Source organism: Muscardinus avellanarius, assembly GCF_963383645.1.
Source record: "Muscardinus avellanarius genome assembly, chromosome: 1".
NCBI classification, from domain to species: Eukaryota; Metazoa; Chordata; class Mammalia; order Rodentia; family Gliridae; genus Muscardinus; species Muscardinus avellanarius.
The window spans coordinates 174,823,734-174,839,337 of NC_137786.1; the positions used below are offsets into that span (position 1 = coordinate 174,823,734).

The 15,604-nt window shown below is 40.4% G+C and overlaps 1 protein-coding gene across 9 annotated transcripts in view; it reads right to left on the minus strand.

Moving 5' to 3' along the window:
* The window catches only part of EMSY (EMSY transcriptional repressor, BRCA2 interacting), a gene marked incomplete at both ends in the record, with an annotated part of 78,380 nt that extends 66,269 nt beyond the window's left edge, over positions 1-12,111 (minus strand). For 8 of the 9 annotated variants that reach the window (XM_080696643.1, XM_080696641.1, XM_080696638.1 and 5 more), the window contains 3 exons: positions 913-987; positions 4,017-4,116; positions 12,042-12,111. In XM_080696643.1, coding sequence (XP_080552769.1) covers positions 913-987; positions 4,017-4,116; positions 12,042-12,111 — 245 coding nt within the window. The remainder of the gene's footprint in view (positions 1-912; positions 988-4,016; positions 4,117-12,041) is intronic. The other variant, XM_080696642.1, reaches the window with a different exon arrangement.
* Positions 12,112-15,604: the final 3,493 nt, after the last annotated feature.

Genomic DNA, 15,604 nt, shown 5'->3' on the forward strand with positions numbered 1-15,604 from the left:
CTGAAGAATCTCAAAGTTCCAGAATAAACAGCTAAACTTTGAAGCTATGCTGTTAAAAAGATAGCACCCCATTTTATGTGCTAAGTAAAATGAGGGGCAGTGAAGCACAATACAAAACTAAAGGATCTTTAAGGTAAGATATACAAGTTATCACATTATAAAAATACACTGAATTTTTTCCTTTAGTTTTATCTTACATTAAAACATAAAAACAAACAAAAATCCAAATGAATTATAATACTATTACATTCTGTGAAATGTTCCTATCATCTTGTATCAACATTGCAAGAATAATTTATTCCTTTCTATTCTTTAGGAGGCACTGTCTCCATACATGCTCAATTAATGCTTGATTCCTACCCTCAGTCCTCCACCACCCTCTGCCCATCAGTCAAATAGTTATAATAATCTAAAAACAATTATATTAAGAGTTCTTTACCATCTTATTTGGCTAGCTTTTTAAGGCAAATTAAGATATATTCATATTTCTTAAAAGTAGAACATATTTTAGTTTTATCTTATGAATCTCAAAATATATGAAATAATTAGAACCAGATATCATAAAAGTTACAATGCCTAAAGTAATATACATACCAAATACCATTACTTTAAGTGACTTTTAATTTGAGGAGGCATACTATTTTGTTATTGAACTTTACTTGAAGTAAATGAATCTTCTATTAAACTATGGTGATCATTAGTTAGAGATTACTTTGTAGCAGAATTTGAAAATGAAAAAAAAAAAATAACCAATTGAATAAACAGTTACCACTATGGCCAGGATCCCTGAGTATGGAGATATTGTTATTTAAGATAAAAGCCTCAGGAATATGCTACAAAATAAGAAGTCTGTTTCAAAACTACTTTACACTATGTCATAAAAAATTAGGGGTGGTATGACTAATGGCTTACTTATGTGCAATTGTTGTTAACCGTTCATCGTTTACTGCTCTCCGAACTTCAGCACGGTGGCGTTCTGTTGAGATGCTATGAAAAAAAATAGCCATTATAGAACTCTGCCAAGCAGGCAGCTCTTTTCTCTTATATTTTCTTTCATTAATGTTTAAGTCAACATTTTATTGGGGTTGGGGTAAGATTGGTTTATGAAAAGATACAGACAGGATAAAATATCGTCAAATGCCTTAAAGTCATTAAAGGATTCATAACTGATTCTGAGTAACTGCAGAAATAATTACTTTGCAAATCAGAAATCATAAAATGACAAATTCAGCCTGTTATCAAAGCATTACTTCCAAAACTCAGAAATGTTAGGCCATGGATAAGATTAGCAGAGCTTCCTATTATCTAACTATGCAAATAGGTGCTCAAAGACCTCCACATCATGACTGTGGAGTGACTGCTGATTGACTGGCTGTATGAGAAGAGGATTTGGGCATTTTAAGTCTTCTAAGTCTTTTCTAAAGTTTAAGCACTTAGGATTTTACATTCAATACAATAAAGAAATAAGACTGTCAAGATGATCTGTTTCCTGTGGCTATGTGCTATGAAACATGACACCAGAGTAATAGTTTTTTATTATTCAATACTTCAGCTATAATTCTTCTACATTATATTCTCTCACTAATGGTAAAAATGATCCTGTGTTTATATTAAACACAAATAGTCAGGCATGATGGTATACTCCTATAATCCCAGTACTTGGGAAGCTAAAAAGGAGGATCACAGGTCTGAGCAGCAATTTAACAAGGTCCTCAGCATAGTGAGACTCTGTTTCAAAACAAAAAATAGCCGAGCATGGTGGCACATTCTTGTGACCCTAGTACTTGGGAGACTGAGAAATGAGGACCGCAGGTTTGCAGCCAGCCTTAGCTACTTAGTGAGGCCATGTTTCAAAATAAATAAAAAAATAGGGCTGGGGCTGTAGCTCAGTAGCTCAGAGGTAAAAATGACCCTGGGTGGTTCTATCCCCTGTACCACAAAAAAGAAAAAAGGCTGGGGTGTAGCTCAGAGGTAGAGCACCCCTGAGTTCAATCCTCAGTACCACAAACAAAAAAAAATTAGAAAGTGCCGGGCGTGGTAACACACGCTTATAATCCCTGAGCTTGGGAGGCTGATACAGGAGGATCATATAAAGCCAGCCTCAGCTACTTAGTGAGGCTCTCAGCAACTTAGTGAGACTCTGTTTCCAAATAAAATATAAAAGAGGTCAGGGAGTATAACCCAGAGGTAGAAAACCTCTGGGTTTCATCCCCAGTACCACAAAAAATAATAATAATAATAATTAGAAAGTGCATGTAAAGTTAATACTAAATAACTTTTTAAAAAATGACTACATTTCTTGATTTCCTAAATATTGAGATTGGACATGGTGGCACATGCTTGTAATCCCAGTCCTTGGGAGGCTGAGACAGGAGAAGCATAAAGCCTCAGCAATTTGCAAGACCCTGTTTAAAAATAAAAAATACAATGAGCTAGGGGTTTAGCATGGAGGTAGAATGCCCCAGGTTTCAATTCTCAGTAACACACACACACACACACACACACACACACAGAGAGAGAGGGGGGGGAGGAGGGAGGGAGGGAGGGAGGGAGAGAGAGAGAGAGAGAGGGAGAATACCACTCTTCCAATTTTATTCTTTACTATTTAAACTAAATCTATACAGCCGGGCATGGTGGCGCACACTTGTAATCCCCGCGCTTGGGAGGCTGAGACAGGAGGATCGCGCAGGTTCAAAGCCAGCCTCAGCTGGCTTAAGAGACCCTGTTTCCAAATAAAATATAAAATAGTTCTGGGAGTGTAGCCCAGAGGTAGAAGGCCCCTGGGTTCCATTCCCAGTACCACCAAAATAAATAAATAAACTAAATCTATACCATGGATCAAAACATTTAAAGGGCTAAAAAGAATATATGAGGAGCCACAAGCAACAAAGACTAAGAATTTGGCTTAATAATTCTCCTATCTTACTTAATTGTAATTAAATAATAATAAAAGCATCTTCCATATTTTTACTTTAAAAAAGAATAGGATAAAATGGTTTTAAATGTAGACAGTAAGCTTCAGTTAAAACAGAACACTTTCTGAGAAAGCTCAAGATGTTAGAATGGATCATGACAAAGTATCAAGGGATTCTTCTCAGCAGAATTTTTTATTTAATTCAAGTGGCACTCTAGTGCAGCTGAAGAGACAGGCTTAAGGACATGACTACATCATTACCACCCACTAATAGATTAGGCATCTTCTCTGTATCCCTTTTATCTCTCCAACAAATGCCACTCCAAATCTTCATATGCAGTGACTGCCAGCTCTTCTTTCCTTCACCTATCTCAAAAGTACCTCCCTTTGCCAGGCGTGGTGGCGCACACTTGCAAACCCCCGCGCTTGGAAGGCGGAGACAGGAGGATCACACAGGTTCGAAGCCAGAGTAGTTGGCTTAAGAGACCCTGTTCCCAAATAAAAAATATTTTAAAAAATAGGAAAATAAGTCTGGGAGTGTAGCCCAGTGGTAGAAAGGTTTCCAGGAACCCCAGTATCACCAGAAAAAAAAGAAAGAAAAGAAAAAGTACCTCCCTTATCAAGCCGGGCGTGGTGGCACACACTTATAATCTCTGTGTTTGGGAAGCTGAGACAGAAGAATTGCCTAGGTTCAAAGCCAGCCTCAGCTATTTAGTGAGGGTCTCAGCAACTTAGTGAGACCCTGTTTCCAAATAAAAAGATAGGTCTGGGAGTATAACCCGGAGGCAGAAAGCCTCTGGGTTTCACCCACCCCACCACCACCACCACCAAAAAAAAAAAAAAAAAAAAAAAAAAGGTACCTCCCTTTCCCAAGTAATCCAAAACTAAAATAACCTGCCTTAAATCCTTTCTGACCAAATTACAGAATAAAAATGGATAAGTTGAATAATTTTCTGTTCATACAGCACACAACTGAGATAGGCTCTTTAAGCACCAATTTCAACATCTCTGTTCTTCAACTTATTTTGAGAGTGAAAAGTAATGAACCCCTCAAAATAAAATTCCTAGAGTCATGTCTCCCAAACTTTTATTGATAATTTACCTAAGAACTTTTGAGAGTTCTCCAAGAAGATCTTTCTTTTCCTTGGTGAGATCCCCCTGTGCCCGAAGTGCACTGATAACTCCGGCATATGCCTCCAATTCTAAAAGAAGAAAATCATTTTATCAAGATAGGCCTTTAATATTTTAATACTATGGTTATGCATAGTTAAAACTTCAGAGCTAGAAACCTAAAATAAATTAAGTGTAAGTATTTCTTAAAATCCTTTCAAAAATTTTATTTAAATAAAAGATTAAAATGTGGCTTTTATAACTTATTTCACTTGTTTTCTACTGCCTCACAGAAGTCATATGTAACATGTTTAGGTAAAACAATCTAAAAGATAATTTGTCTCAAGCATTATCACTACAGAACATTTAATTCAGATGCTACCCAACAATGGGAAATGGGCTCATGCAACATAATATGGCAGATAAGTTTTTAGCATTACTAGAAGGTATCTTCACTGATCAACCCTTGAAATAACTCCTTAGGCCTGCCTAAGAAGTCAAACTATATTCCATCTTCCTCCTGGGTAGTTCTGAGTACTGTGAGTATTGTGCAACTGAAAAAATACAAGAACAAAGATTCTGGCTCCAGCACTGACACTTACTAGTTGTATGACCTTGAGCAAGTCCTTTCTCATCTCTGAACTTAATTCTTTATCTAAAAGGTACTTAGTAGGTAACCTACAGATATAAGATCCTCAGCATCTACAAAAACTACCATCAAAATGACTAGTTAGGAAAACTAGAAATATTTTTGCAACAACCAGGACATAATATATTGAATCCTAATACCAGACTTCATTTCACTCTCCACAAAAACAACCATTTTGAAATAAACTATCAGCCCCAAGTACTGGTTAAAATATAATACTCCAAATCTGTAAGGACCCACACATTTACTAAGCACTTGCACTTGGGACCTTGTTCTCTTAGAACCTTAAGATGACCAAGTTATGAAGCAAGACACACAAAGAGAAGCCCAGTCATCTCAGCTGTGCTTCGTCCCTACCAGTTGAATAGAGCCATATAATAGAGTTCAGATAATACCAACAACCCACAGAATGTAAAAAAGAAAAAATGAGTTTTTTTCTTTATTCTTTACTTTGAAACAGAGTCTCATTAAATTGTAAAGGACTTCACTAAGTAGCTGAGGCTGGATGCAAACCGTAATCCTCCAGTCTCAGCCTCCCAAGTACTAGGATTGCAAGCATGCTTAAAAGAGTTATTTTAAGCCATTAATATTATGAAATAAGTATGTATGAGGAAAATAGAATGGTGGGAAATAAATATCCAGACTTCAGTTATTTTCATACTCAAGTTGCTACAAGTATTTTCAATTTGCCAGTGCCTGACACAAAATAGAAAATAAATTGTTCATCAAATGAATAAGACACATGCCGGTCGTAGTGGCGCAGGCTTGTAATTCCTGCACTTGGGAGGCGGAGACAGGAGGATCGCCCAGGTTGAAAGCCAGCCTCGGTGGCTTAAGAGACCTGTTTCGAAATTTTAAAAATATATAAAATAGGTCTGGGAGTGTAGCCTGGAGGTAGAAGGGTGCCATCCCCAGTACCACCAAAAAAAAAGGAACAGACGCATGCTTCCAGGCTAGTAATTTCACCAATGATAAACTAGCAGTTTCATTCAGTTCATATTATTGACAATTCTGACTGTCAAAAGAAAGCTTTATATAGAAGTGTAGACTCACTACATTAGACAGAAATTTGTGATCCAACTGAATTGCCCTACATGTTAGATCTGTACTGGATACTGTGTGGACACTTCATAGAGTTTCTCTTGAAGGACAAGGCTCTGCTGCTCTGGCGTAGTAAATACTTAGCTCCAGGAAACATGAAGAAAATACTTAGTTCTAGGAAACAGACCAAAAACTGAGTACAGAAAGGCACTGAGGTTAACCAATTAAGAATTCACTATACTCTAAATGCGTATGTCTCCACTTATAGAATATTTTATTCAGCAAATCAATAATGAGTCCTATTACATACACGTGGTAAATAGTGAAGTTTTTGTTTTGTTTTTGTTTGTTTGTTTTGCAGTACTGGGAATTGACGCCAGGGACATTCTAACTCCTAGCTACACCCCAGCCCTATTGTAATCTTTGAGACAGGGCCTCACTAAATAGCTTAGGCTGGCCATGAACCTAATATCCTCCAGTCTCAGCCTCCCAAGTACTGGGATTATTACAAGCATGGGCCACCATGTTTAGCTTGGTAAATAGTATTTTAATTCATGCCCTCAAGGAGTTAACTGAAGAATAATACAGCCACAGTGAAACAGATCATCTGGCAATTATAAAGTTTACACACTGTGGTAAAGGCATAAAGGAGAAAAGCCTCATTTAGTCTGGAAGCATAAACTTTTATCAGAAAAAGAACTGTGTCCAGGTAAGCAGGGGGAAAATGCAAAAATGCATAATAAAACAGAGAGGAAAAGAGCAGATATTATTTCAGCAACATCCAGTAACGTTCAATGACCACATTTGAGAATTTTGCACTAATGAAAATAAGTGTCTATATCTGGATAGTCACTAATTCAAACTACTAACTGAATATAAGTGCTATCAGGTACCACAGGAAATACCTGTAGGAACAAAATAAAGTCCCTATCCTAAAGATGACTAAAATCCAACAAGAAACTAATAAACACATAAAAATAACTATTGAAAAGGTTGGCTGGGCATGGTGGCGCACGCTTGTAATCCCAGCATTCGGGAGGCTAAAACCAGAGGATCACGGTTCGGGGACAGCCTCAGCTACTTAGTGAGGCCTCTGCAACTCAGTGAGACCCAGTTTCAAAATAAAGGATAAAAAATAGGGCAGGAGGTGTAGCTCGGAGGTTGAATGCCCCTGGGTTCCACCCCAAGACCTGCAAAAAAAAAAAAGAAAAGAAAAGGTTGTAGTTCACACATGTAAGAAAACAGAGACAAGTAGTTTGTGGGCAAACAGAAAAGCCAGTATAAAAAGTTCTTATACAATAAGACTCAGTAATTGATTGCGGAAGTAATAGAAGAAAAGGAGCCAGGTTTTACAGTAAGCAAAACATTTAGGCCGCATGTGGTGGCACACGCTTATAATCCCCGTGCTTGGGAGGCGGAGACAGGAGGATCGCGCTGGTTCGGAGCCAGCCTTGCTGGCTTAAGAGACCCTGTTCCCACATAAAAAGTTAAAAAAAAAAAAATAGGTCTGAGAGTGTAGCACGTGGGAGTGTATCCCGGAGGTAGAAGGGCTTCCAGGAACCCCTATACCACCAAAAAAAAAAAAAAAAAAAACCATTTAGGAGAATGGCTATGCCATAAAAAGAAATGGAGCAATCAGACAGAGAAGATGGTTTGAGAAAAAGGAAGTTCTTTTTGTGGAATTTAACAGTGATCAATATACTAACTCAAGCTGGGTGTGATGGTATATACTTGTAATCCCAGTATTTGGAAGGCCAAGACAAGAGGATGGCAGGTTTAAAGCCTCAACAACATAGTGAGACCCTATTTCAAAACAAAAAATAAAAATGCCTGGGAGTGTAGCTCAGAGGTAGATTACCCCTGGTTCAATCCCCAGTACCATACACAAAACAAAACTTCAAAGAAAAAATTAACTACAAAAATATGACAAATATTTCTGACATTTCAAGCCTCAATTTTAAGTCTAAGTGAGAAGTTGAGGATCACAGGTTCAAGGATAGCCTCAGGAACTTAGTGAGACTCCCTGTTTCAAAACAAAAAATAAAGGGTTCAAAGTGTAACTCTGAGGTTAAAAAAAAAAACCCTGGATTCAACCAGCAGTACTCCTGCCCCCCCCCCAAAAAAAAAACTAGTAGGTAGTAACCTCATGCACACAAAACTGGGATTCTGAACAATTTCACAGCTACACAATCTACAAACTTCCTCTAGAAATTCGCTCACCATAAAAAAGTACTGCTAGCTACCCAACTTCCTTGACATTTGTTGACAATCACGTCTATGGTTATTCTTAGATCCTAATATATCTTAAATTTGGTTGAATTTCTGGTAGAATTATTTTTGGTGCCATTCTACTATAATGTTAACTCTAATAACATAAGTAAAACGAAAAAAAAAAAATCATGTCAGAAAATGAGATTTGCCAAACTATATTTATAAAGCCCTCAACCCATTCCATTTAAACAAACCAGCCATTCAATTATACTACAGTCCAATAAAGCCTCATATTAGAGTCATAGTTCAGGATTGTTTATTTAAAAAAAATAGGGCAGGAAAGCAGTAGGACAGAGTAAAAAACATTTCCTATCACTGGTATATTCAATATATCATAAAAAAATTCTCTATCCCAATTCCTTAAGTAAGAAAAAATGTTTTCCATCTTACATTATAATGATTTATAACTATTTTAAAAGGGCAAAACTAATTCTTAAATACAGTCTCCTTTATAAACTTTGAACCAATACTACTGTTTGAAGGCAATTCAAAGGTTCATTGTCATGATAAGGAACCAATTTGTAGGGAGGAAGTACTTGGCAAGTTCAGGCTCACCTTCTAAAATGTCATAGAAGATGACATTAAAATGTAGGAAAACGCCGGGCGTGGTGGCGCACGCTTGTAATCCCCGCGCTTGGGAGGCAGAGACAGGAGGATCGCGCAGGTTCGAAGCCAGCCGCGCGCGCTGGCTTAGGAGACCCTGTTTCCAAATAAAAATGTAAAAATAGGTCTGGGAGTGTAGTCCGGAGATAGAAGGGCTTCCAGGAACCCCAGTACCACCCAAAAAAAAAAAAAAAAAAAATGTAGGAAAACTATTTCCTCTAGTATAGAAGCAGTTCTCCTCACAGCTCTAATTAAAATTAGAGATAAATTTATTCTTTATGTTTTTACTTTTATTTGCAGGGTTTTTACTAAACTCATTTCTGCACCATATTTTGTTTCTTCAGATTTTTTCTGTGATACCTTTCTCTTCCATGCAACCTTCCTTTCTGGTTTAGAAACAATTTGTTCCTTTTCACTAAGTAAGAATCATATTAATGTGGCAGGGAGAGCTCATATATGGACTAATCTGACCCTGAGCTCTTTAAGTACTATGATGCATCTTGGGTGATTTGTTCAACTGGATATGCTCAATGACCAGAAAATCTCATCAAAACCCCAAAATTCACCATTACTTTTTGCATTTTAAACAATGTACAGCAAAAATTCAGCATTCTTTTTGGGCTACTGAACCTGCGTGCAACCTACTGTTTGGCCCCGGCATATTTAACCTCACCATTGTAATGACAGAATGATAGGCTTTGTTTCTGTAAAGTGACATCTTTCAAATACTTGGTTGGCTGTTCAGGTATACATGCCCTTATAATGGCCTTGACAGCTTCACCAATATTCTTAAACACAAAGACTTTAACATTTTGATTGGCATGATTTTGTGAGGTCTCCGGAGTCAAGTGAATATCGCCAAGTGAATATCAAACCATTTCCCTAGATCACCTCAGGCCATTTATGGGAAGAGCTAGGAATAATTTTTTTTTAATTGCGGGTCTGGGGATGGAACCCAGGGGCATTAGACCTCAGAGCTACACCCCCTGCCCTATTTTTTATTCTTTATTTTGAAACAGGGTCTCACTAAGTTGCAGAGAACCTCACTAAGTAGTAGCTGAGGCTGTCCGCAAACCGAACCGTGATCCTCCAGTCAATGCTGGTATTACAAGCGTGCGCCACCATGCCCGACTTAGGAATAATTTTAGACAAAAGTTATCATGTTACTATTTTTACACATAAATAATCTCTTGATAAGTAATCTCTTGATTACAAATAATAATCTCTTGATTCAAGCCCCCAAAACCCAGAAACCCCAACCCAATCTACTCTGAATTTCTCTGCAATTATTTCAGCTATGAAATAAATGAGTCCAACTTTATAATCAACAGCTAGCAAATTACATAAATTGAATCCAAGTGTGCAGAAACTATCTTCAAATTGGAACTAAAAGGTTTGGATAAAGCTGAGTATGGTAGCCAACACCCATAATCCCAGTACTTGTGAGGCTGAGACAGGAGGATCACAGGTTCAAGGACAACCTTAGCAAACATAGAGGCTCTCATCAACCTATTAAGACCGTTTTAAAACAAAAGTAAAATAGTGCTGAGGGTGTAGCTCTGAGATAAAATGCCCCTGGGCTCAATTCCTAGTACCAAAAAAAGAAAAAAAAAGTTTGGATAAGGTTTTTTGTTTTTTGTTTTGGTGGTACTGGGGTTCCTGGAAACCCTTCTACCTCAGGGCTACACTCCCAGACCTATTTTTATACTTTTTTATTTGGAAACAGGGTCTCTTAAGCCAGCACGGCAGGCTTTAAACCTGCTCGATCCTCCTGTCTCCGCCTCCCAAGCGTGGGGATTACAAGTGTGTGCCACCATGCCCGGCCAGATAAGGTAAAAATTTTAAAAAGACATGAAATAAATTTCACCTCCCATGCCCTCCCCAAATAACACTCCTCAACTTGTCAAAATACAATGCTAAGTGGTGGTTTGAAATCCGATTAGTGGCCTGAGAAGAAACAAGCAGGGCAAAAGTTATTAGCAGAGTGCTCATAGAGGCATACACTTGTAATCCCAGCACTTGGGAGGCTAAGACAGTAAGATCAAACGTCCATGGCCAGCCTCAGCAACACAGTGAGGCCCTCCACAACTTAGTGAGACCCTGTTTCAAAATAAAAAATAAAATAGGGCTGGGGGCAGCTCAGAAGTAGAACACCCCTCAGTTCAATCCCCAGTATAACACCAAAAAATAATAATAATAATTATCAGGCACTACCAAAGTAGCTATGATTCTATCTGGTTTACGTACAGGAATTTCCAACAAAAATTTCCTTTAAAGCAAAGATTTAGCTGAAAATAAATACATGTCTGAAAGCAACTGCTTTAAATACTTTGTATACTCAGATTGCAGGCATTATGATAGATTCTTTATCTAAACAATTTAACTTATGCCTACTGCCTCAACATTTGATGTCCCTTTTCAAAATATTATTTTTATTTACTGTACTATTCTAAGGCTACAGTGGCAAATAAAACAAGATCCTAGTGTCTAAGACAGTATTTCTCAACCATGGTTCTTACTTGAACCAAAGAACACAGAAAATGATTTGAGTAAATCTTTCTCAATTATCCCAAGGATGGCATATAACTAATACCACTCTAGATGCACATAACAAAGTTAGCTCATTACATATAAGGGATGCCTTGGCATTCCAGCTTAATTTTTTCCTTAGATGCTGGTTGAGAAAGGCTGTTGTAAAGGAAACTGATAGTAAATGTAATTTGGGAAGATAGAAATAGCTTGTATTAACTTAGAATTCAGAAACGTACATAATTTACACATGCATTCATGAAGGTTAATAGCATGTTAACCTTCAGTGAGACTGAACATTATATTCCCTGGAGCCAGATACTGACTCTTTGACTTACTGTCAGCATTATCTTGGTTCTAAACATCATCTGTAAATGAGGGACCATCTCCCTGCCCACCATCCTACCTTTTAGGCTTAAGTGAGGATTAAGTAAGATACTCAGTATAAAGGAGTCAGGACAGTCAAGTAGCTCTCAATGAGTCTTGGCTACTTGCATTATCATGATTCATGCACCTACTGTGTAAAATGACTAGCTAGGCATTGGGGAAACAAAAGTGAGAAAGATGGGAGATATACTCTGAAGAATTTCTAATGCAGCATGAGATATAACACCCGTGCACACAATCATGACCCAAACAGGAAGGGGAAAACATAGAGAGGCATAAAACATCAAAAATGAAAATCATAGCCAGGCATGGCAGTGCACACTTATAATACCAGCACTTGGGAAGCTGAAAAAGGAGGATCACTGGTTCATGGCCAGCTTTAGCTACTTAGGCCCTCCACAACTTCGTGAGACCCTGTTTCAAAATAAAGAATAAAAAATATGGCTGAGGGTGTAGCTCAGAGGCAGAATGCCCCTGAGTTCAATCCCCAGCACCACAAAAAAAAAAAAAAGGAAAAAAGAAATTCACAAATCATACCCAGTTTTCGAAGAATCCTTTTACATTCATCTCTGCTGAGATCCAAAAGGGTTGGCCACACAACAGGCATTGCTGCTTCTGTTTGGTAGCCCCAAAGAGCTTGTACTCCCTACCAGAAGAAAAAAAAAATCAAATTACAAAAGTACATTCCAAAGGCCACTCACCTGGAGATCCACCCACAAGCTAAAAAGTAAAACCATTAGATACCTCACAATCATTTTCCAGTACTTTCCAACTTCTGATAAATAAAAAATTAAATCACCATTGGAGAGTTAACTATTTAAGCCTATGACAGTGGACAGAGTACAAACTTTTGAGTCAGACACTTTTAGGTTCTAGTTTACAGCTTTTCATGTTCTTGGTTGTATGATCTTGGGTAAATTGGCCGCTCTGAACCTAAGTTTACAAATCTATTAAAACAGGGATAATACCAATGGGTTTGAGTATTAAAAAACAGTGCATGTCAAATTCTTTCATGGTGTCTGGTGTGTAACTGAAAAACTGCTACCTGTACAACCTTGGCCAAGTTATTTCACTTCTCTGAGTTAAATGAGATAAGAACAAGTTAAACCACCTAGCCCTTCACGTGGGTTAATGGAACTCCTCAAGTCTTAGCAATGAAATATTTAGACTCTGTAGTCATTAATCCACCACTTACTAAAATTTGGATGTCAGAACTTGCTTCCTATTGTGAATTCCCTAGTCCAGAAGACAAAGACACAGCTCTGGAGGTTTACACAATACTTGCTTAGCGCACAGTCGAATCCTGCAAACATTTGTTAAATGTATAAATGAATGTTTGGAGGGAGAGAGTAAAATGAATGAATGGATGGATGAGTAGGAGTTAAACACTGAACCGAAATAAATGCTGTAAACCCTGGTTCAAGGCGCTCGCCTCCAACTCTACGCTGGAGTTGAGGCCCCCTCCCCCTATTCCACAGTCCTCTCAGCTCAGAACCCACCCAGAGCCAGCCGCGCTGAACTGCGCGCCCAGCTGGCAAGATGACATAAAGAAAGGGGTGGGGAGGAGGAAGAAGGGGCAGAGCCAAAGGACTGGGCTCCCGCCTCCCGGTGGGATCCGAGCGGCGGCACGCGCCGGGATCCGGCCCACGTCACAGCATCCCCAGGCCCCCGCCGGCGGAGCCCACCCGGGGCGCGGGGCCGCCAGAGCCCGCCCCGCGCGTGTCAGGGCGGCGAGCCCCCGCGCGCCCGCGCCGACCCCGGCGTCCAGCCCGCCGCCGCCCCGCAGCGCGCTCGCCCTGCAGCCCGGGAAGCGCGGCCACGCGGGGGCTCCCGAGCCGGCGCCCGCGTCCCGCCAGGGCCGCCGCGCCCCTCAGCCCCGCGGGGAGCCCCCCGATCCCGTTAGGAGACAACGGAGGATGGGGCTGCGCGCCCCAAGCCGGGCTCCCTCCGGCGCTCCCGGCCCTGGCTGCCTGCCAGCTCTCCTCCGCACGCCGCCGAGCGTCACCCACCTGCCCGGCTTTTCGGGGCTCATCTAAAAGGCTCCTCCGCCAAGACTAGGGGACACCAGGAATTGGGTTTGTTTGCTGTGCCTCAGAAGGGGCAAGATGGCGACAGGCGCTACAGCGCAGGCGCAACCGCGCGCTGCCGGTCGGGAGGTGTAGTTCTCCTTTCCCGCCTTTCGAAGAAAGGCCACCGAAGGGCTGTGGTTCATTTTCTCCCGCTCTTCCGCCGCGTATTGGAAGGAAAGGGCCGGCGCCGCACAGGCTTCTGGGGATTGTGGTCCGAGCCCAAACTCCGCCCCCCGCGCTCCGGGTTCGCCGCCGGACGCGCAAGGAAGGCTGGGATTGTAGTTCCCTTGGCTCGGGCTTCTCCACACCTCCTGTCTGGCTTCGCGCCTCTGCGCCAGCTGCCGCGGCCCAGCCAATCGGCTGCGCGCTTGGCTGTGAGTGACGTCACGTGTAGCCGCCAAGATGGCGCCGGAGGCTGGCGCCGTGGCTTTGTGGCGATCTTAACTCCAGCGAGGGCAGGGGTGCTAGGAACGCAGTTTCGCCCTTGAAGCGCGGTCGAGGATTAGGATCGATTCCTCAGAATCGTTGAGGGCAAGTATCAGCAGCCTCAAAGCCACCAAGACGACAATTCGAGGAGAGCTCTTCTGCGCTACGAAACCCGACCCGGTGGACATCGGGGTAGCCGATGCCCGACCTTGGTCTCCGTAGGAGAAGGGAACCTGAGTGGCCTCGACTTGGGGTTCCTCCATATGAGGAGTGGGAATAATAGTGGTATCGCGTGCTATATCTATCAGAGGGGAAAGGTTTTATTTGAGGCACTAATACGTGGTAGATTCACCCTCAGCTTATGTTCGTATTTAATCACACAACAATTTTGTGGAGGCCTTGTCACCCCTATTTCAAGAATGAGAAAAGGGGCCCGGTATATTGTTATTTGCAGCCACAATATCGAATCCAGTGCCTAGTGTTGATGCAGATTCCAGCAGATTTTGTACTTGAGGCTGCATTGGATGTGATGGAAAAAGGAGTTTTTAATATGCATTCTACTAATATCAAAGTTTCCTTTATGAAAATAGGGAGAAAACTAGAACTAATACCCTATAAGGATGCTGTGATATACAACGGAGGTCAGAGCTTTTTATAAACTCTGAATCACTACACAAATACAGAAGGCTGTTCTTGTTTTTCAGTAGACCTGTAGGTTTGGAAGAGAAAAATAACAGCTTTTGTTTGCCTTCATGACCTCCAGTGCAGGCTGTTTTGAGACCCTGCTATTTTGATTTTGAAAATCAAAATAACAAGTAATAGAGGAGAAATGGGAAGAAAAGGTCAGGAGAAGTAAGATTTGGGTGATAATTATGGTTAATCCTGTCTTTACTAGGTACGAACAACTGCTCTAAGCATTTTACATATTAACTCAGCCTTTACCACAACTTTATGAGGTAGAAACTATTATTATCCCTAATTACAAATATTATCCCTAATTACAAATAAAGCAATAAGGTATAGGAAGGAGGTTAAATAGCTTGCCTAAGGTCATACATAAATAAATAGTAAAGCCAGGGTTTAAACTAGAGCACTTTGGCTCCAGAGACTATGCTCTCAAACTTTAAAGTTTAGTAGGAGCCACCTGTGGATCCTATTAAAATGCAAATTTTGATTGCCAGATTTGGTTAAGTACTAGATCCTATGTTTTTGAAAGGCTCCCAAGTGATGGTGCTGCTGGCCACTACATCTTCCCTTTCTTCCTAACCATATATATAGAGAGAGATAGATATATTTTTTTCAACCAGAAACTCCATCCTGCCTCTTACTGCTTCATAGTCTCAAATGTTCCTAACAATCTCTTCCTTAAGGATCTGACTTAAACTACTACCATTCTCTGTAGGATGAGATAGGCATTCCCGTCTCTGCTCCCATTCCATTACTGCACACCTTGTTACAAAGCTCAGAACAAGGAATTAAGGTCATTTGTTTGGAAATTCCTGACCAGACAAAAAGCTCTTTTTGAGAAGAGGGACCAACCAGGTCTACACACTCCTGTGCCTAACACATAGCTAAAACTTAACCAGTGCTTCCTCTGTTCCAGAT